Below are 23,516 nucleotides of genomic sequence, written 5' to 3' on the forward strand. Positions count from 1 at the left end.
GCAGGATTTCCAGTCCCATGTTGAATAAGAGTGGTAAGAATAGGCATCCTTCCCTTATTTCCAATCTTAGGAGTAAGAATCCATGTTTCACCATTAATTATGATAGCTGCAGGGTGTTTGTAGATGTTCTTTATCAAGATGAGGAAATTATCCTCTATTTCTAGTTTGTTGAAAACTTAAAATCATGAGTGCTTTTTCTTTTTCTTTTTCTTTTTTTAACATTTTATTTATTTTTGAGAGAGTGTAAGCAGGGGAGGGACAGTGAGAGGGAGACAGAGAATCTGAAGCAGGCTCTGTGCTGACAGTAGTGAGCCCGATGTGGGGCTTGAACTCATGAAATGTGAGATCATGACCCGAGCTGAAGTTGGACACTCAACCAACTGAGCCACCCAGGTGCCCCTCATGAGTGCTTTTTCTACATCATTTGGTATGATAATGTGATTTTTCTCTTAGCCTGGTAATTTGGGATTACATTAATTGGTTTTTGAATATTGAGCCAGCCTTGAATTTCTGGAGGAAACTCTACTAGGTTGTGGTATATAATGCTTTTAATATATTTTTGGATTTGCTTTGCTACTGTTTTTTAAGGATTTTTACATTTATGCTCATGAGAGATACTGGTCTGTAGTTTCTTCTTTTGTGCTATCTTTGTTTGGTTTTAATATTAAACACCCCTTGTTTCATAGAATTAGTTGAGATGTGTTCCCTTCTCTGCTGTTTTCTTGAAGAGATTATGTAGAATTGGTGTTACTATTTCTTTAAATGTTAGATTTTAGCTATGAAACCATCTGGCCTGGACATTTCTTTTCTGGAGGTTTTTAACCACAAATTCAAGTTCTTTAGTACTTAACAGGACTATTCAGATTATCAGCTTCATCTTGAGTGAGTTTTGGTAGTCTGACTTTGAAGAATTGGTCTACTTCATGTAAGGCGTCTAGTTTATGTGCACAGAGTTGTTTGTAATATTCCCTTCTTGCCTTTTTATTTTTATTTATTTTTATTTTTTATTTATTAAAAAAATTTTTTTTCCTTACATTTATTTATTTTTGAGGGACAGAGTGAGACAGAACACAATTGGGGGAGGGGCAGAGAGAGAAGGAGACACAGAATCTGAAGCAGGCTCCAGGCTCCGAGCAAGTGTTCAGCACAGAGCCTTACGTGGGGCTCAAACCCACAACCATGAGATCATGACCTGAGCCGCCGAAGTTGGTCACTTAACTGACTGAGCCACCCAGGCGTCCCCCCCCCCCCCCCCCCCCCCCCGCCCAACTGCCTTTTTAATGCCTGTGGAGCCTCAGTGACATCTTCTTTTCCAGTCTTAGTATTGGTAATTTGTGTTTTTCCTTTTTATTTAATAGCCTTGCTAGGGGCACCTGGGTGGTTCAGTTGGTTAAAAGCATCCAACTCTTGATTTCTGCTCAGGTCATGATCTCATGGTTTGTGAGAGTTCAAGCCCCGCGTTGGGCTCCATGCTGTCAATGCAGAGCCTTCTCAGGATTCTCTCTCTCTCTCTCTCCCTCTGCCTCCTTTCCTCCCTCCCTCCCTCCCTCCCTCCCACCCATACACACACACACACACACACACACACACACACACACTGTCTCCCTCTCTCTCTGTCTCTCTCTCAAAATAAATAAACTTAAATAATCTTGCCAGAAGCTAATCAATTTTATTGGTAATTTCAAAGAATCAGCTCTTATTTGAGTGATTTTTCTCTATTTTACTGTTTCCAGTTTTATTGATTTTTTCTTTTTTTTTTAAATTTTTAATTTTTTTAATGTTTGTTTTTGAGAGAGAGAGAGAGCATGCGTGCACACGCATGAGCTGGGGAGGGGCAGAGAGAGAGGGAGACATAGAATCCGAAGCAGGCTTCAGGCTCTGAGCTGTCAGCACAGAGCCCGATGCAGGGCTTGAACTCCTGGACCACGCACGAAATGATGACCTGAGCTGAAGTCAGACGCGTAACTGACTGATCACCCAGGTGCCCCAATTTTTCTTCTTTATTCCTTCTCTTTGCTTGTTTTTGCTTTATTTTGCTCTCTAGGGCTATTACAAATAATGTTCTGTGAAAATTCATATACAAGTTTTCCCTTGAGCATCATTTTTTAATTCTTTTGGGTATATACCTAGGAGTAAAATTGCTGGGTCATATGGTAATCTATGTTTAACTTCTTAAGGAATCACCAAATTGTTTTCCATAGTGGTCGCATCATTTTGCGTTCCCACAGCAACACATGGGGGTTCTGATTTCTCCATATCCTTGTCAGCATTTGTTATTTATTCATTCATTTATTTATTTGTTTATAGATTACAGCTATCTTGGTGTAATATAGTATCTCATTGTCATTTTGATTTACGTTTCCCTAATGACATTGAACATTTTTTCATGTTTATTGGCCATTGCATTAACTTCTTTAAAGAAATGTCTCTTCAAGTTCTTTGCCCATTCAAAAAATTAGGTTGTCTTTTGGTTGAGTTGTGGGGTTCTTTATGTATTCTGGATACTAGACTCTTATCAGATATATGTCTTATAAATATTTTTTTCCATTTTGTGAGTTGTCTGTGTACTCTACTGAAAATGTTCTGAAATATATGAAAGCATTCTGTTTAGATGAAGTCTGATATATCTGGTTTTTTTTCTTTTGTGCTTGTGCTTTTGTTGTCAGATCTAAGAAACCATTGCCAAATCCAAGGTCATGAAGGTTTACCTCTATTTTCTTTTACAAGTTTTGAGTTAATTTTTGTATGTGGTATAACACAGGGTCCCCAGCTTTATTCTTTTGCATGTTTAGACTTCTGCCAATACCAGAGTGTTTTGATTACTATAGCTTTATGTTAAGTTTTGAAATTGGAAAGTATGAGTACACCAACTTTGTTCTTTTTTTCAAGGTTGTTTTGATCTGTTCAGACTCTGTTGCAATTCCATAGGAATTTTAGGATCAACTTTTCCATTTTTCCAAAAAAAAAAATGCCATTTTAAGGGTTTAAATTGAATCTCTGGATCACTTTAAGGACTATTGCCATCTTAACAACATTGTCCTCTAATTCCTGAATATAGGATGTCTATTTGTTAGGTTGTCTTCAGTTTTTTTCAGTAACACGTCGTAGTTTTCTGTCTTGCACCACATTGGTTAACTTTATTCCTGAATATAGGATGCTGTACTTTTGATGGTCTTAAACTGAAGTTTTTTCTTAATTTCAATTGTTTTTTTTTTTAATTTCATTTTTAGTATATTCCTGAAAGGTAGAAACATAGCTTTTATCTTTATTGACTTTGTATCCAGTGTTCCTAGTAAATTCATTTATTCTAATGGTTTATAGATTATTTTGGATTTTCTTTGTGACAGGTTTTTATTAGTCTGGTTCTATTAGAAGACAGACACTCTTGGGGCATCTGGGTGGCTCAGTTGGTTAAGTGTTCAACTTTGGCTCAGATCATGATCTTGTATTTCATGAGTTCGAGCCCCACATCGGGCTCTGTGCTGACAGCTCAGAGCCTGGAGCCTGCTTCAAATTCTGTGTCTCCCTCTCTTCCCCTCTGGCACTCATCCTCCCCCCCCCCCCCCCCCGCCTCTCTCTCTCTCAAAAATATACATTAAAAAAAAAAGTTTAAAAAAAGGCAGACACACTCGATTTAAATAAGGGAAGTATAATAAAAATAAGCCATTATAGGAGACTATTTATAAAATATAGAGAGAGCTCAATAGGGCTCTCTAGGGCAGAGGGACAGTCTTGGAAGGGACTTCCAAACACTAAGGCTCAGACCTTAATTGTAGATGATGTAGTTGCAACTCAGTGGATGGCAGAGACGTTCACTGGGTTGCCTGGGCCAGAGCTGGTCCATGGTTGCTGGGCAAGCAAGAAGCAGTTCTTCAGGGCATACATAGGCAAGTGTTAGCTGGTGGTTGAGTAGATAGAGGGAGTCAAGGCACTGCTGCAGGTAGGAGGCCTCAAGCATTCAGTGTCCATATTGGAAGGGCTGCAGGAAGGGTGTCACTAGGCTATGTCGTGATTGTGAGGCTACTTACTAAGAGACCTTTCTGGGCACATGGCTGGGACACAGCACCATAGATTTCTTTACATTTGCACTGCTGCCTGACTGCACAGCAGCCACAACCAACAAGGAAGCCCCTTTGTCCTGCAGTGTTCCTCTAACACTCTTTATTGAGAAAGTTTAAACACATGCTTACTGTAAAGGAGAAGTGGTGACATAAATCCCATCTATTATCATAGAGCATTGATATTGAAGAGTGAATGTGGAACAGAGATAAAAGTTTGGTAACTAGAACACAAGTCCTCTATGAATAATGATAGTTTCTTTCTGATCCATATACTTTAATTTTTATATTTCTTGCTTTCTAATTCTTTTACCTTTTATTCCTATGTTTTTACTGCCTTGGTGAGGACTTTCAATACAGTGTTAAATAAGATAGTGCTAACAGTTATTTTTGTCTCATCTTTGATCTCAGGAAGCCTTCAATAATTTACCAACAAGTATGAGGTTTTCTGTGGTTTGATGTATATACTTGACATAAGATTTGAGGAAATTTCTTAGTCTCTTAAGAGTTCATAATAAATGGATGTTGAATTTCATCTAATACTTTTACTACAGCTATTGAATGGATCATGTGATTACCCCCCCTTTTTTTTTTCTAATTTTTTTTAACGTTTATTTTTGAGACAGAGAGCATGAATGGGAAGGGTCAGAGAGAGGGAGACACAGAATCTGAAACAGGCTCCAGGCTCTGAGCTGTCCGCACAGAGCCTGACGCAGGGCTCGAACTCACAGACCACGAGATCATGACCCGAGCCGAAGTCGGCCGCTTAACCGACTGAGCCACCCAGGCGCCCCTACCCCCCCTTTTTCAATTAATGACATTAATTATATTAACTGGTTTTTCAGATGTTAATCCTTGGGGAAAAAGTGCATTTAGTGTGGTATATTGATTTTTTTATATATTATGGATTAATTTACTGATACTGGGATATGATTTTTACATCTATGGTCATGAAGAATAATTTTCCTTCTTAGGTAGTCCCGTTGGGTTTTGTTATAAAAATTACTCTGGTTTCATAAGATGAATTGGGAAAGGTTCCTTTTTTTCCTTTTTTAGAGTTTGTGTATGATTACTGCAACTTCTTGCTTTGATGTTTGATACATTTTTCTAGTGAAGTCATCATAACTTAGAGGTTTCTTTGGGGGGGACCATTGCTAATAATGGATTAAATTTCTTTGTAGATAGAAGACTGGATTTTCTTTGAGTTTTGGTAAATTTTAATTTTTTCCCAAGGCATTTGTTCATTTCATCTAACATATCAAATTTATTATTTATGATATCTACATTATTTTTCTAGTAATGTTCCCTCCTCCATTTCTGACATTGGTAATTTGAGATTTTGGGGTTTTTTTTTTCCCTCCCTTTTCTTTTCCTAATTATTGTCTGTCTTCTATATTCTCTAAGTTTGGCCACTCTTTTTCTAGCTTCTGGAGATGGTGCTAATATCATTGCTTGTTTTCAGGCTTTCTTAGTTTCTTATATGTGTATATCGGCTTGTAAATTTCTTCTCAGTACAGCTTTTGCTGTTATTTTGTTTTTATTTACTTCTCTATATAATCCATATAATTGTACAATTTAAATTTCAATTATGATTCCTTTTGTTGATTATGAGTTATTTACAAGCTTGTTGTCTGCTATTTCAAACAGTGGGTTTGGGCTTTTTCTGTAACTTTTTTCTCCCTTAATTACATTTTAGTCATAGAACCTTCTATGAATGATTTTAGTTCTCTGTTTTGTTGTGGCATGATTTTTAGGATCTAGAATATGGTCAATTTTGATAGATTCCATGTGTGTGTTAAATAGGATCCAGTCATTGTTGGGCATCATGATTATAAATATGTAGATCAAATTTGTAGTTCGCTTGTTTAGATTTTCTGTATTCTTACAGAATTTTTGCCTCACTTTTCTGTCACTTACTGAAAGAAGTGTATCAGTCTTTCGCTCAGAGTGTGGGTTTGTACATTTTCCCTTTTATTTTGTCTATTTCTGATTAAAATATTTTGAAGCTATGTTAAGTGGTGCATATATGTTTAGATTTGCTTTTTAGGATCAGTGAATTGATTCTTTGTCTTATGAAATGCTCTTTATCTCTGGGAACACTTGTCATAAAATCTACTCTTTCTTTTGGCTAATTCTTCCATTACCATTTACCTTTCTTTTACTTATATAAAAAAATTTTTTTTAATTTATTTTTAAGAGGCAGAGAGAGACAGAGTGTGAGTGAGGGAGGGGCAGAGAGAGAGGGAGACACAGAATTCGAAGCAGGCTCCAGGCTCTGAGCTGATAGCACAGGGCTCGATAGGGGGCCCAAACTCACAAACTGTGAGATCATGACACCTGAGCTGAAGTTGGACACTCAACTGACTGAGCCACCCAGGAGCCCCTCTTTCTTTTATTTTTAAGCCATTTGCTTATATTGAAAAATGTCTTTTGTTAACAGCATAGTTGGGTTTTTTTTTTTCCTGTTTTTGTTTTTACCTAGTCCAAAACTCTTAGTCTTTTACTTAGAGTTTTTAGTCCATGTATATTTAAAGTAATTACTGATATACTTGGGTTAATATTTACTATCTTACTATCTGATTTCGATATGTCCAGACTGTTTTGTGTTTCTTTCTCTCTCCAGTTTTGCCGCCTTTTGTGTTACTCTGTTTGCCTCTCTTTTATCATGTTGTGCATTTTTTTATTGCTTATCATAGAAATTGATATGTACCCATGACTTATATAATATTCTAATAAAAATCATTGTTTAAACCACTACCCCATTAGTGTTCCTCTGGCCTCCCATCTTTTCCATTTGATTAGTATATATTAATATACCTGTGGGTTGTATGTATTTTAAGGCATTATTTTGTTATTGGTACAAGGAGTATTCATTTATATTTTCCCACATATTCACCCCTTTTGTTTCTTTTAAGTACTTCTGGAGTTTTCATCTTTGATCGTTTTCCTTCTGTCTAAAGAACTGTTGAGTATTCCTTGTAGTGCAGGTTTGCTGGTGACCTATTTTCTCCCATTTTTGTCTGTCTGAAAATGTCTTTACTTTGCCTTCATTTATGAAGGATATTTTTGCTGGCTATAGAATTATGGGTTTGCAGTTCTATTTTCTTAGCTCTTTAAGTTCTATTGATTTATGGTTTTCCAAAGCAAGCTCTGAATGTTAACTGTTCCTCTGTTAAAAGTAAGTTGTCTTTTTTAACACTGGCTGCTTTTTAGATATTTTTCTTCTGTTTTCAACAATTGAGATAACATTTGCCTAGGTGTGATTTTCTTGTATTTATCCTTGGGGTTTGTAAAAGTTTTTGAATCTGTAGGTTGTTGTCTTCAATTAGTTTTAGAAAATTCTCAGTCATCATCTTTTTGTATATTGCCTCTGCACATTCTCTCTCTCCCCTCCTTCTGAGGTTCCAGGTATGCATATCTTAGACTTTTCCATGTTTTACATGTCTCTTATTTTATGTATTTTTTCAGTATTTTTTTGGTCTGTGTGCTTCTGTTTGAATATTTCCTATTGTCTTGTGTTCCATTTTGCCAATTCTGTCTTCTGATCTAATGAGTTCTTCAGATTGTATATTTCAGTTATAGAATTTCCATTTGATTCCTTTTATAATAGATTTTAGTTTCTGATAAAATACATTTTTGTTTTCCTGAATATATTTGATGTAATTATATAGTCTTGTGTATTAAGATCAATAGCTGGGTCACCAAATCAATGTAATTTTTTTTCTGGGTTTTAATCATATGGTCCTGTTTTTGTTTTGTTTTGTTTTTTAATGTTAATTTTTGAGAGAGAAAGAGCGCATGAGCTGGGAAGGGGCAGAGAGAGAGGGAGACAGAATCTGAAGCAGGCTCCAGGCTCCTAGCTGTCAGCACAGAGCCCGATGCAGGGCTCAAACTCACTAACCATAAGATCATGACCTGAGCCTAAGTTGGCTGTTCAACCGACTGAGCCACCCAAGTGCCCAATGTGGCCCTGTTTTTAGAAATGCCTAGTAATTTTTTATTGAGTGTTAGATATTACAAAATATTGGTGAGGTTCCAGATGATGTCATATAGCTCCAGAGGAGGTTCACCCTTTCTTCTGATAAGCAGATAAATGGGAGATCACCTTACTTCCATCAGGAAGTGAGCTGAGTTGAGGCTGGGTTACAGTTTTGGCAGGTCTCTGCCTCCCTCTAATTTGCTCCTGCAACTCGAGTATAGCCATTCAGAGGCTGAGTCGGGTATGTTCAGTTCCCCTGGCAGAACTTGAACTCTAATCCAGCATGTAAAACTGCCAAAATCTCCACTCTGCTTTTCAGAGGTTTTCTGCTTAGCTTCTTAGTCTCCTTCCTTATGCAGCTTCAGAATTTTCAAATTTCTTGAAGGGAAAATTGGCTCTGTGTCAGACTCTATCCTTGGCACTTGCCCTTCTCACCTGTGTGTTATTCCTTTTGTTTTGAATTTTGTTTGTAGCTTTGTAAGACCACCACAGTTGTGCTGGTTTCTCCGTTTTCTAGCACCAGCCCAGTCAAAGCCTGATTCACGGCCTCTTGCCTTATGCCCAATTTCAACAAATACCTCCTTGGAAAAGTGGCTGCATTTATCAGGCCACCTCTCCATGTTTCCCTGCTCTCTGTATTCTTGGTTCTTTTAGTTCTTTTACTTCAGCAGTTCTTCAGTAGCTTTAAATAGGGGCTTTTAAACTTTTTTTCTGTATTTTAAAATTGTTCTTGATGGAAACATTGGTATAACATAAACTATTCCTTCATTCATGGAAGTGATGGCCATATACAGTTTATTGTTATTTGTTGGTTACCACATTCATTATACAGTTAACTTCTTTGACATCAGTTTTCTTAAGTGACTCTTGGTTTTCTGACTGCATTGTGTATGGTGGACCTTTGGAAAATATTATATATCAATGTAGAAATTGATTCGTACTCAGTAGAAAGGCTTAGTGGTGAAAATATGTTACCAGATCAAAATCAGCAATGACTCTGAAATTATTGTATAAATAAGTGGGAAATGTATTTGATAGTCAAAAACCCAGGTGCACATTTATTGGGATATTTGATCTATTCTTGTGGTTATAATTATTTTAACATGGTTTTATGTTTGCGCCGCTATTTTTTCCTTTTGTTTCCTTAATATCAGCTTACAGTGTTATTTCTGCTTACATTATGCGATACCAGAGTTCAAAGAACTCTCTATAAAATTTTTAATGTAACAAGAACGAGAAAATATGGACAAATGTGAGAGATTCTTCCCTCTCCCTTACGCTCAAAATAACTACTGCTATGTATAACTACTTCTCTTCCTCCACCCCCTCTCCCTTTCCTCTTTTAACTTTTGTCTGCTCTCTGTTGATACTTGTTAGTTGAAGAAAATGTAGAAATTGAAATACATGAAAAGAAGAAAATCAAAATTTCTTAAAATCCTGTCGCCAAGCAGTAATCACTTTTTTGAGCATTTGGCATATCTTTCATGAATTTTTATTTTCATATGTAAAATGGATCATAATGTGATTCTGAGCCCTGCCTCTTCATTAATATCACCTTTAAGAATTAAAATTTAGATTCTGAGATATAACTCAGTCTTAACCAATTCAGACTCTTCTGGGATATAGCTAAGAGGATTTTGTTTAGAAAAACAAAATCTTTTTTTCAGAAAATTTTAATAACCTCCAGACATTTTTAAAATGGAAAAAAAAAAGAATCTTGTAATATTTTATATAGTAAACTTTAACTTGTATACAACTCCTTCTCTAATTATTCAATTTTAACTTTTTCCTAGCCATTCCACCCAATGGTGAATCTGGATTGTTCTCGGGATTTTCGGCCATTTCTTTGTGCACTCTATGCTCCTATTTGTATGGAATATGGACGTGTCACACTTCCCTGTCGTAGGCTGTGTCAACGGGCTTACAGTGAGTGTTCGGAGCTCATGGAGATGTTTGGTGTTCCTTGGCCTGAAGATATGGAATGCAGTAGGTGCGAAAATCAGATTTTCATAGATCATTACTTATGGTATGCTGCAGTATGTTAAAATTACCTGTCTTCTAGTTCATCAGTTTTTTAAAACTTTTGAAATGTAGCATATATTAGTTTTAATTTTGAACAGAGGTTTCATGACCTCTGAACTGTTCATTTCCTTAGGGACTTGGAATCACTAAATGAAAAAGGTAGAAAAGAAAAAACGTTTCTGTGAAGAAATTTTTAAAAGAATGAAGAAAAACAAGACAATTTTTTTCCTCAAAAAATTTCTGGTTATACAAGTGTGAGTAATGCAGTTAGAAAATATAGAGAAGAAAATAATCATTCATTACCTCACCATTAAATGTCTTTAATGATGATTTAATGGAAGTTCAGTATCCATATGATTTAAATGTGTTAATGACTAAAGAAGTTCTGTCAACTCTGCTTTTCTGTCATGTATTAGCAAACCAGAATCAGAAAATGTCAGATACTTTTCAGATCACTTCCAAATATAGATTGTAAGCATTTTCTAAAGATTCGAAGATGTTTACTAGACAGTCTTACAGATTTATATGAGGGTAATAACGTGTACAGTAATACTGTATTTCTTATATGATAATGTACCTTTCTGTATTGTGAAGTATTTCGAGGATAAAGAATAGTAAGATAAATGGGTATGTACCTATTGTTGTCTAACTTTATCCAGTCTTAACATTTTGTGATACTTGCCTCACTTTTTTTTTTTTTTTTAAATTTTTTATTACGTTTATTTATTTTTGAGACAGTGAGAGACAGGGCATGAATGGGGGAGGGTCAGAGAGAGAGAGGGAGACACAGAATCTGAAGCAGGCTCCAGGCTCTGAGCTGTCAGCACAGAGCCCGACGCGGGGCTCGAACTCACGAACCGCAAGATCATGACCTGAGCCGAAGTCGGACGCTTAACCGACTGAGCCACCCAGGCACCCCAGTCACTTTTTTTTTTTCCCCCTCAAATAAAACAATACAGATAGAGTTGAAAGTTCCTTTCTTGGTACCTATCTTGATTTCATTCCCTTCTTTCCTCCTCAGAGATGAGGTAATAATGATTGTGTTGTTAATCATTCCTATATTTGTTTTTATACTCTTGCTACATATATACATATCTATAAACAACATTAATTTTTTTTATATGTGTATATAGTTGTATCTGTAGGTTTGGTTCATTCCTTTTAATTGCTACATAATGGTATTAATATTCTAGGGTAATTTGGCCATTTCCTGTTGATGGTCACTTAAGTTATTTCTGGGTGTTTGCTGTTATCAATAATGCTGCAGTGAACATTCTTTTTTCCTTCATGTTTAAAATTAATTTTGTTTACCATCTAACAATGGTCCTTGGAGGTAGGTTAATAGCAGGACTTGTTACTCTCATTTGGCATTTGAAAAACTTAAGAAATAAAACATATATTAGTTTCTCCTAGTCAGTTCACGGACATTTTGCTTTCTTGTATTTGTTTATTCTGTTTCCCACATGTTTAACCTGTTTTTTTATCTAGCCCCATGTAATCATTCATCCACCTTCTCCCCAAGAATGTGGTAGTGTTTATAGTTCCTCTTTTAGAAGTCTGTTAATTTCTTGGTGTTTATAACAGCTATGAATTGCTTGGGCAAGAACCCTATTTTGTTTCTTGTAATTAACTCCCAATGTTTAGTAGTCTTTTATATTAACAGTTTGTATACAAGTATAGACATCTCATTATTATCTTTATTTCTTTGTTTTGTTGGGATTAAATCTATTTTATGTCCTCACTGTTGTCTGGGATTGACTATGACTAACTCTGAAACCTTAAAGTCTGGCACGGTGGTCTTTCATAACAACCTTTCATTCTTTTTTTTTTTTTTTTTTTAATTTTTTTTACTGTTTGTTTATTTTTGAGACAGAGGCAGAGCATGAGCGAGGGAGGGACAGAAAGAGAGGGAGACACAGAATCCGAAGCAGGCTCCAGGCTCTGAGCTGTCAGCACAGAGCCAGATGCGGGGCTCAAATTCCTCAACCACGAGATCATGACCTGAGCTGAAGTTGGACGCTCAACCAACTGAGCCACCCAGCGCCCCTAACAACCTTTTATTCTTCTGCATTGCTCAAATCCTTGTTCCTGCTGTTCTTGAACTTAATTGACACTCCCAGACTTTGGATTTTTATTTCCCCTTCCTCATATCCCTCTTCCTAATCTAATTTATTTCCTTACTTAGCTTAAGCTTTGTGCCCCATCACTTGTAATAACATTCTTGCTAGCAATTTCAATTCATTCCTTCTACTAAACTTGTTCAGATCCCCAGCTGGATCCATTGAATCAATTTCTAACAGATTAATTATGCCATATATTTAATAATGCCAACTATAGCTGTTCTATTTGCTGTTTGTCTTTGGTAAATTTCCAGTTTGATCAACAGAATAATTTGTTTATTGCTCTCAGCATCTCTGCCAAATCTATATCGCTTGCTTCAAACCCATATTTTGCCTTTATTCTATATTCCCCTCAACCTCAGCTTGCCCTCTTTTCATGAAAATCATGTAGGCCTTCATGTATGAACTATTGTGGTCGGCTACTTCTCAGACCAGTTATTCTCAATTTTTTTTTTTTTTTTTTGGATCCTGTTCCTCTTTCTACACCTTAAATATTGGTGCTTCACAGAGTTCTGTACCTATTCATTTTTATTCTATGTGCTTTCCCTGGATGATCTCATCTCACTCATTTTAACTGTTACTCATCTGCTAATGACTCCTACACCTAAATCTTAGACTTGACTCTTCTGCTGAGTTCCAAATCTGCGTATCTAGCATCCATTTTGGAAATTCTAACCTGCATTTGTCTTAAATTCCTCAGTTTCAACAGACCTAAAATTGATTTATTCCTTTGCTCGTTTTTTAATTCTCTATAAGTTATCTTCTGTTTCTCCTTCATTGACTTTAGCTTCTGCATCCAGTCAGTTACAAACTGTTGTTTTTATCTAACCAGTTTCATGTCTGTCTCATTCCCACTGCCTTATCTGTCTTTGTTTTATGTTATTTTTTTAAGATTTTGTTATTTTTAAGTAATCTCTACACCCAGTGTGGGTCTTGAACTTTTAACCCCAAGATCAAGAGTTGCATGTTCTACCGACTGAGCCAGCCAGGTGCCCCTACCTTATCTGGTTTTCATTCTGGCTCAGCTAGTATCTCTGCTCCCATTTTTGCCCAAGTCTGTCTTCCACACTGCTCCTAGTCATATTTCTAATTACTTGGGTTAGGTCTATATGTATATATTTCTTCAACAGTCATTAACTCAACAAATGTTAATTGGATGTGTCCCCTGTGCTAGGCACTAGTCTAGATGCTGAAGATGAGTAGTGAACAAAATATAGTCTTGGTTCTTACAGAACTAAAATTCTAGTAGTTACAGTAGTAGTGGAGATAATAAATAGATAATGTCAGAAAGAGTTTCTTTATATAGTGTTACTTATTGGTAGCTATGTTAGACTATTGTAATAAAGAGTACTGTTTGGGGAGCCTGGCTGGCTCAGAAGAGCATGGGACTCTTGATCTCAGGAGTCATGAGTCTGAGCCCCATGTTGGGTATAGCGGTTACTAAAAAGATAATAAACTTTAAAAAAGTACTGTTTTTGAAGTCAAAACAAAATTAAGTATAAAACCATATAGTTTAAAAAAATTTTTTTAAGTTTTTACTTAGTTTTTTGAGAGAGAGAAACAGAGTGTCAGTGGGGGGTTGGGGAGAGGCAGAGAGAGAAGGAGACACAGAATCCAAAGCAGGCTTCAAGCTCCGAGCTGTCAACACGGAGCCTGACGTGGGGCTCAAACCCATGAACCATGAGATCATAACCTGAGCCGAAGTCGGACGCTCAACTGATTGAGCCACCTAGGCACCCCAAACCATATCCTTTTTTGATCAACAATGGAAAATCTAGTTGTATGACCCATAAACAAGATATCAACATTTACTTTATTCCTACTTAATGTGATTGTACTCTAAGGATATAAGAATGAATAAGGTCATGAGTACTAAATTTGGAAATCCAAATTGTTTGGTATCCATAGATTTCCCAGTAAGTGAAAATGGTTCTCATCTTGTTTTGTTTTGTTTTTTAGGTTCCCAGATTGTGATGAGCCATATCCTCGACTTGTGGATCTGAATTTAGCTGGTGATCCTACTGAAGGAGCTCCAGTGGCAGTGCAGAGGGACTATGGTTTTTGGTGTCCTCGAGAATTGAAAATTGATCCTGATCTTGGTTATTCTTTTTTACACGTGCGTGATTGTTCACCTCCTTGTCCAAATATGTACTTTAGGAGAGAAGAACTTTCGTTTGCTCGATACTTCATAGGATTGATTTCAATCATTTGCCTCTCTGCCACGTTGTTTACTTTTTTAACTTTTTTGATTGATGTCACAAGATTCCGTTATCCTGAAAGACCTATTATATTTTATGCAGTCTGCTACATGATGGTATCATTAATTTTCTTCATTGGGTTTTTGCTTGAGGACCGAGTAGCCTGCAATGCATCTAGCCCTTCACAGTATAAGGCTTCCACAGTGACACAAGGATCTCATAATAAAGCCTGTACCATGCTTTTTATGGTACTCTATTTTTTTACTATGGCTGGCAGTGTTTGGTGGGTAATTCTTACCATCACATGGTTCTTGGCAGCTGTGCCAAAGTGGGGTAGTGAAGCTATTGAGAAGAAAGCATTGCTATTTCATGCCAGTGCATGGGGCATCCCCGGAACTCTAACTATCATCCTTTTAGCGATGAATAAAATTGAAGGTGACAATATCAGTGGCGTGTGTTTTGTTGGCCTCTACGATGTTGATGCATTGAGATATTTTGTTCTTGCTCCCCTCTGCCTGTATGTGGTAGTTGGAGTTTCTCTCCTCTTAGCTGGCATTATATCCTTAAACAGAGTTCGAATTGAAATTCCATTAGAAAAGGAGAACCAAGATAAATTGGTGAAGTTTATGATCCGGATTGGTGTTTTCAGCATTCTCTATCTCGTACCACTCTTGGTTGTAATTGGATGCTACTTTTATGAGCAAGCTTACCGTGGCATCTGGGAAACAACATGGATACAAGAACGCTGCAGAGAATATCACATTCCATGTCCATATCAGGTAAGGGAAACCTTGTTCTAAATTTCAGAATGTGTAATAGTGGAAAGAAGGCATATTACTATGAAGATCTAATCTTAGCTAGTTTTTTTATTTTAAACAAAACTGTTTATGAATTTCAACCTGTACATTAAAATTTTAAAGTGAAGATAATGAACAAATACATTGTAGAAAGAATGTAATGCACGTGTTTCCATAAACATCTTCTTTTTAAAAGATGACTTTTACAAGTCTAAGCTATGGGCTTTTAAGCAGTTTACTTCTGTTCTCACAAAATAGTTTGCTTGTTGATTGTTTAGAAGTCTACAGGTTTGAGAGCAAGAAGCACTTTACCAACTGATAAAAAGGCACTGTCTTTTGTGAAAATTTTACTGATGGTCGGAAGAGGAATTGTTTTAACAGTTTTGAAAAAATAGTAGAATGCGCTTATATGAACTAGTTCATCCCTTAATTGGTTTTAGTTTTTCTTTTTTGCATGGTGAATATTTTATGATTTACCTTTGAATTTAAACAGATCAGACAATCATAGTCATGAAATCATAGAATTTTAGGTCTAGAAAGAATTTGAGATAATTTATTTGTTTCCTTTATAATTTAGAGTTCTTAAACATCTGTCTCATTCGAGGCTTAGAAATGTTCGATGACTTGCTTCTTATATTCAAACTGAGATTTCATTGCTAAGGGAGGAATGAAGCAAGGAAAGTAGTCCAGAATAGTTGATGCTAAGTTATGTCTCTATCTTAAAACCTTCTCTAGAACCTGTGCCCCTGGCTATCATCCTCCCTTCAAGACAGGTTTTCTTGAAACAGCAGTCTCCATTGCTGTCTCCTTCATCGTGTTTCAGGTTTGCTGTTAAAAGTGCACCAGCCACCCTTTCATCTCCCCTGATCTTTATGTTTTAATTACCTTTATTAAAGTACTTAGGTATTATAGATAATTTTTGTTTACTTGTCTCTTTCCCCTGCTAGACAGTGAACTCTTTGAAAGCAAGAACTTTTTTCATATTTTTATATTTATTTTTATTTTAGTGTTTGTTTATTTTTGATAGAGACAGAGTGTGAGCAGGGGAGGGGCAGAGAAAGAGGGAGACACAGAATCTGAAGCAGCTCCAGGCTCTGAGCTGTCAGCACAGAGCCCAATGCGGGGCTCAAACTCACGAACCACGGGATCATGGCCTGAGCTGAAGTTGGAAGCTTGACAGACTGAGCCACCCAGGCGCCCCTTTATTTGCATAATTTCTGAATTCATATTCTGTAGGTTAGTAGATGATAACATTGAGAATGTGGCTATAGATGGAGAAAAGACATTTTCAAGAACTGGTAACAGTGGTACTGGGGACAAAGTGTGATTAGCACTTAATGCTTATAAATATTTAATGACTGAGAATGCCAATTCCCCTTCTTTTATTTTGCGGTATAAACAGTCCTATACAAAATATTTTTATTATTGTATAAATATTACCTCTGGGCTTTTAAAAAAAAACAACTCCTACTGAGAGACCAAAAAATAATAATAATAATAATTGAAATTGAATTTCTTGGCAGAATGACTTATTGAAAACCCTTAATATTAGTTTTCAGACCTGAAGCCAAGTAATGGAATTTTGCCTTTAATGAGAGAGAGAGATGGTAGAATTACATCATATATGCTTCTCTATATAACTTATTTAGGATTCTAAATATATGTTATCTTAGGACTATTAAAGAATAATATTTGACTATGAAATGATGATCTAAAAAATACCAAACCTGAAACATGTAAATTGATAAATTAGAGTAGCTGGGATGCCACTGTTTTCAAGACATTCCTAGAATTCTTTCAGTATCTTTTTTAATTTTTTTTATTTTCTAATATATATATATTTTTAACATTTATTCATTTTTGAGAGACAGAATGCAAGCAGCGGTGGGGCAGAGAAAGAGATGGAAACACAGAATCCAAAGCAGGCTCCAGGCTCAGAGCTGTCACAAAGCCCGACTTGGGGCTTAAACTCACAAACGGTGAGTTCATGACCTGAGTCAAAGTTGGATACTTAACCATCTGAGCCACACAGGCACCCCTATGAGCATCTTTTTTTTTTTTTTAACATTTATTTATTTTTGAGAGAGAGAGAGAGAGAGAGCGCGCGAGCGCAAGCGGGGGAGGGGCAGAGTGACGGGGAGACAATCTGAAGCGGGCTTCAGGTTCTGAGCTGTCACTACAGAGCCTGACGTGGGGCTCAAACCCATGAACCATGAGATCATGACCTGAACTGAAGTCAGACGCTTAACCAACTGAGCCACCCAGGCAGGCACCCCTGTCAACATCTTTTTTTAAATATTTATTTATTTATTTTGAGAGACAGCCAGCACGAGCGGGGGGAGGGGCAGAGAGAAAGGGAGAGAGAGAATCCCAAGCAGTTGCCATGCTTGTCAGTGCTGAGCCCAGCGTGGAGCTCAAACTCACAAACGACGAGATCACGACCTGAGCCAGAATCGAATCAGACGCTTAACGACTGAGCCACCCATGCACCCCTCAGCATCTTTATAATCAGTTTGAGCTACACAGAAATATGGGTGTGTGTATGCATCTTTTTATGGTCATGGGTTAAAAAGTGTTTTTCATTTCCAGCATATAGAAATAACATTGGAAATGAATACTGAAAAGAATAGAGAATGACTTAACAACAATAACATAGTTATTAAGCTGTAAACCCTAGAACATGAATCCCAGCTTCATATCTTACTTTCATTATTTACTAGCTTTATAACCTTAGGCCAGCTTCACCTCTCTCTGCTTTAGTTCCTCATCTGTAAAATGAATAATAAACTGTAATAGTAGTAAAATAGTAATAGATACCTAATATAGAATATCTATCTATTACTATTTTACTACTATTACAGTCTGTTATTCATTTTACAGATGAGGAACTAAAGCAGAGAGAGGTGAAGCTGGCCTATATATATATTATATATATAGAATATATATATATTCTATATTCTATATATATATTCTATATTCTATATATATATATTCTATACATATATTCTATATATTCTATATATATTCTATATATTCTATATATATATTCTATATATTCTATATATATATATGCTATATTCTATATATATATTCTATATTCTATATATATATTCTATATTCTATATATATATATTCTATATATTCTATATATATATATTCTATATTCTATATATATATTCTATATTCTATATATATATTCTATATATATATATTCTATATATTCTATATATATATATTCTATATATATATTCTATATATTCTATATTCTATATTCTATATATATATTATATATTCTATTAGAATATATATATTCTATATATATTATATATATAGAATATATATATTCTATATATATTATATATATATTCTATATTAGGTAGAATATATTCTATATTAGGTAGAAATATAAGTAGAATCTATCCCCTGAGGTTGTTCTTAGGAGTAGAGAAGCACACACACTTAGAAGAGTGCCTGCTACATAATAAGTGTGTGGATGTTAGCTCTCATTTTCTTCACCTATTATTGTTCCTACTGTTATTTACACGCATTTGTGTGTATATATACATATATGAATATGGGCTTCTTAAAACCATCCAGTACCAAGCTTTACCAAATGATGTATTTGCTTCACGCTTTGTTTATTTAAAATTTTTAAGTAAGCTCAACACCCAACGCGGGGCTTGAATCACGACCCCGAGATCAAGAGTCACACACTCTACTGACTGAGCCAGCCAGGTGCCCCTTGCTTCAGACTTTTGAAAGAAATCTTTACAGATTTGTCTGAAGCTCCCTATGTACCCTTCCCCAGGCCTCTTCACCTCTTATTCCCTACCCAGAGGTAACTGTCATCCTGAACTTGAGTATGCCATTCCATGAAAGTCTATACAACTGCCAATATGTATGAGCTATAGTAAAACTTTGTTTTATGTAATATGTAATACAATGATACTATACTACACATATTTCTGTAACTTGGTTTTTTAACTTTTAACGTTTAGTTTTTGAGATGTATTTATAGTAATGCCATAGCTCTAGTTTATTTAAAAAAAATTTTTTTTTTAACATTTATTTATTTTTGAGACAGAGAGAGACAGAGCATGAATGGGGGAGGGGCAGAGAGAGAAGGAGACACAGAATCGGAAGCAGGCTCCAGGCTCTGAGCCATCAGCCCAGAGCCTGACGCGGGGCTCGAACTCACAGACCGCGAGATCGTGACCTGGCTGAAGTCGGACGCTTAACCGACTGCGCCACCCAGGCGCCCCTCTAGTTTATTTTTTAAAATGTGTTTCCTTTTAAGGAAGTTTATATTGTAAAATGTTTTAAATATATAGACATATAGTAAGTAATATAATGGATGCTCAAGCATCCATCTCTGCTGAACTCTTTTTTTTGAATTCTAATCATGTAGATTCTTTTAAATATTCTTTGTAGAATTGTTGTCTGCAAAGGACAGATTTGTCTCTTGCTTGCTTTCTGGTTCTTACATTTTAAGATTTTTGCATCTATACTCATAAGTAAAATAGTTTGTGATAATTTTTACTTTTCTTGTATTGTCCAGTTCCGAGTGTCAAGGTTATAACAACTTCATAAAGAGAGGTGTTTTTTTCTTTAATTCTCTGAAATAATTTTTACAGCAAATAGGGGCTATCTGCTCTTTGAAAGAGTTGGTATAGCCTCCTGTTAAAAACTGTCCTAATATCTTTAAAGTAAGAAGAGAAGCTGTGGAAGACACTGGGTTTTTAAATTACTATTTCAGTTTCTCAAATAGTAATAGTTGTATTTCTCCTTTTTAAATAAAATTATTTTTAATGTTTTTTTATTTTTGAGAGAGAGAGAGAAACAGAGTGCAAGCAGGGGAGGGGCAGAGAGAGAGGGAGACACAGAATCTGAAACAGGCTCCAGGCTCTGAGCTGTCATCCCAGAGCCCAGTGTAGAGCTCAAACTCATGAACTGCAAGATCACCACCTGAGCCGAAGTCAGACACTTAACTGACTAATCTACCCAGGTGCCCCCATAGCTTTATTTCTTCTTAGGGCATTTTGTTAATTTATATACTTTTTTGAATATTATTTTATCTAACTTTTTAAATACACTGGTATAAAGTTATTCATGTATGTTTTGTTTTGTGAATTGTTACCATTTATTTGTTTGTAATGTATGTTCTCTTTATTCTACCTTGATCAGTCTTGTTAGAGGATTATCTTTTTAATTCAGTTATTTCTGTGTTAATTTTCTTACTAATGCTTTTCTTAGAATTACTTTGTTTTTCTATATTCTTAAAAGCTTAACTCATACATTTTCAATATTTTCCAATTGTTTAAGTGCATTTAATAGTCATTTTAGGCTCTTCTGGGTGGCTCAGTTAAGTATCCAACTCTGGTTTTGGCTCAGGTCATGATCTTGCGGTTTTGTGAGTTTGATCCCTGCATCAGGCTCTGCACTGGCAGCATGGAGCCTGTTTGAGATTCTCTCTCTCTCTCCCCCTCTCTGCCCCTCCCCCACTTGTACTCTGTTTCAAAATAAATAAACTTAAAAAAATTACCATAGTCATTTTAAATTTAACCAAAAAACTATTATTAACCATGTTGGTCACTCATTTTGTTTCTCATACTTGGCTCCAAGCATATTTGTGATTTTTTTTTTTTCTTTTTGACAACCTTTTATTAATTCAAGTTACGGACTCTCTGGCCTCTTTTTCTTCATTGAAAATTTCCTAAATCTGATGGAAGGGGTGTATTTCACACTAACACCTCATGGATTAATAATTCTCAAGTACATACATTGTTTTTTTAATTTCCTGCAGTATGTATTTTTCCCCCCAGAGTTAGTATTAACCTTTGTCTTCACATTTATAGTTGCACCAAAAACCATAAGATAGCTAGGAATAAACCTGACCAAAGAGGTAAAAGATTTGTTTACTGAAAACTATAGAAAGCTTATGAAAGAAATTGAAAGCACAAAGAAATGGAAAAACATTCCATGCTTATGGATTGGAAGAATAAATATTATTAAAATGTCTATACTATCCAGAGTAATCTACATGTTCAGTGCAATCCCCATCAAAATAACATCAGCATTCTTTACAGAGCTAGAACAAACAATTCTAAAATTTGTGTGGAACCAGAAAAGATCCCAAATAGCAAAGGTAATGTTGAAAAAGAAAAAGCTGGAGGCATCACAATTCCAAACTTCAAACTATTACAAAGCTGTAATCATCAAGACAGTATGGTACTGGCACAAAAACAAGACACTCAGATCAATGGAACAGAATAGAGACCCCAAACATGGACCCATAAATGTATGGCCAAGTAATCTTCAACAAAGCAGGAAAGAATACCCAGTGGAAAAAAGACTTTCTTCAGCAAATGGTGTTGGGAAAACTGGACAGTAAGATGCAGAAGAATGAACCTCGTCCACTTTCTTACACCATACATAAATATAAATTTAAAATGGATCAAAGACCTAAATGTAAGACAGGAAACCATTAAAATCGTACAGGACAAAACCAGAAACAACCTCTTTGACCTTGGCAGTAGCAACTTCTTACTAGGCATGTCTCCAGAGGCGAGGGAAACAAAAGCAAGAAAACTTTTGAGACCTCACTGGGATACTAAAATCTTCTGCACAGAGAAGGAAACAAACAATAAAACGAAAAGGCAACCAACAGAATGGGAAAAGGTATTTTCAAATGACATATCGGATAATGAGTTAGTATCCAAAATCTATAAAGAACTTCTCAAACTCAACACCCAAAAAATAAATAATCCAGTGAAGAAATGGGTGGAAGAGATTTACGGATACTTTTCCAAAGAAGACATCCAGATGGCTAACAGACACATGAAAAGATGCTCAGCATCACTCATCATCAGGGAAATACAAATCAAAACCACAATGAGATACTACCTCACACCTATCAGAATGGCTAAAATTAACAACTCAGGAAACAAACTTTGGCAAGGATGCGGAGAAAGGGGAACCCTTTTGCACTGTTGGTGGGAATGCAAACTGGTGCAGCCACTCTGGAAAACAGTATGGAGGTTCCTCAAAAGGTTGAAAATAGAGGCACCTGGGTGGCTTATTTGGTTGAGCGTCAGACTTCAGGTCACGATCTTGCAGTTCGTGGGTTCAAGCCCCACGTTGGGCTCTGCGCTGACAGCTCAGAGCCTATAGCCTGCTTTGGATTCTGTCTCCCTCTCTGCCCACTTTTGCTCACTCTCTCAAAAATAAATGGATAAACTTAAAAAATTAAAACTAGAGCTACCCTATTACCCAACAATTGCACTACTAGGTATTTAGGATACCAAAGGTTACAAAAATGCTGATTCGAAGGGACACATGCACCCCAGTGTTTATAGCAGCACTATCAACAATAGCCAAAGTATGTAAAGAGCCCAAATGTCCATTGACTGATGAATGGGTAAAGAAGATGTGGTATATATACACACAGTGGAATATTACTCAGTGATCAGAATGAAATCTGGCCATGTGCTACAACATGGATGGGACTAGAATGTATTATATGAAGCATAATAAGTCAGAGAAAGTTATATGATTTCACTCGTGGAATTTGAGAAACAAAATGGATGAACATAAGGAAAAATAAGGTAAAAACAGAGAGGGAGTCAAACCATAAGAGACTTTTAAATACAGAGAACAAACTGAGGGCTGCCTGAAGGAGGAGAGTGGGGGGATGTATTAAATGTGTGATGGACATTAAGGAGGGCACTTGGAATGAGCACTGGGTGTTATATGTAAGTGATGAATCATGAAATTCTACTCTGAAACCATTATTACACTATATGTTAACTGCCTTGCATTAAAAATACATCAATATAACAAAAAATTAGATTATGGTGATGGTTGCACAACTCTGAATATACTAAAAACTCTCAACTGTGCACTTTAAAAGGATGAATTTTATGTAAATATATATATATATCAATAAAGCTGTAAAATATTTCAAAAAACAAAAAACATTTAGCATAATAGTTTAGAGGCTATTCTGGAACATAGTGCAGGCGTGATTAAAGCTTTAGTCTGTGTGTGAATCTCATTCTCTTGTGACTCCTGCTTTTCAATCTTGTTTAAGTAACAGATGTTGAATTAAATCTTGCTTGTTCAAAAAAAAAAGTGCTGTAAATATGAAGTCTTACTAGTATAAACTTCGTTTTGGTTAAAATCTGTTATCTTACTTGATATCCACAAGAACCATATGAAATAGATAGTATGGCTTCATTTCTGACACTCTAATGGGAGGAAGGTGAAGCAGTAAGAATAACACGACTTACTCAGAGTTACATTAATAAACTGTGTCAGGGGTCAGCAAACTATAGCCCATCCAA

The 23,516-nt window shown here is 35.9% G+C and overlaps 1 protein-coding gene across 5 annotated transcripts in view; it reads left to right on the forward strand.

The window, feature by feature from the left end:
• FZD3 (frizzled class receptor 3) overlaps positions 1 to 23,516 on the forward strand; it is a 97,122-nt gene that overhangs the window by 26,842 nt on the left and 46,764 nt on the right. For all 5 annotated transcript variants that reach the window (XM_003984807.6, XM_045055614.1, XM_019828620.3 and 2 more), the window contains 2 exons: positions 9,831 to 10,027; positions 14,139 to 15,156. In XM_003984807.6, the coding sequence (XP_003984856.2) occupies positions 9,831 to 10,027; positions 14,139 to 15,156 (1,215 nt within the window). The remainder of the gene's footprint in view (positions 1 to 9,830; positions 10,028 to 14,138; positions 15,157 to 23,516) is intronic.

This window comes from Felis catus, chromosome B1 (genome assembly GCF_018350175.1).
Source record: "Felis catus isolate Fca126 chromosome B1, F.catus_Fca126_mat1.0, whole genome shotgun sequence".
In the NCBI taxonomy this organism is placed as follows: Eukaryota; Metazoa; Chordata; class Mammalia; order Carnivora; family Felidae; genus Felis; species Felis catus.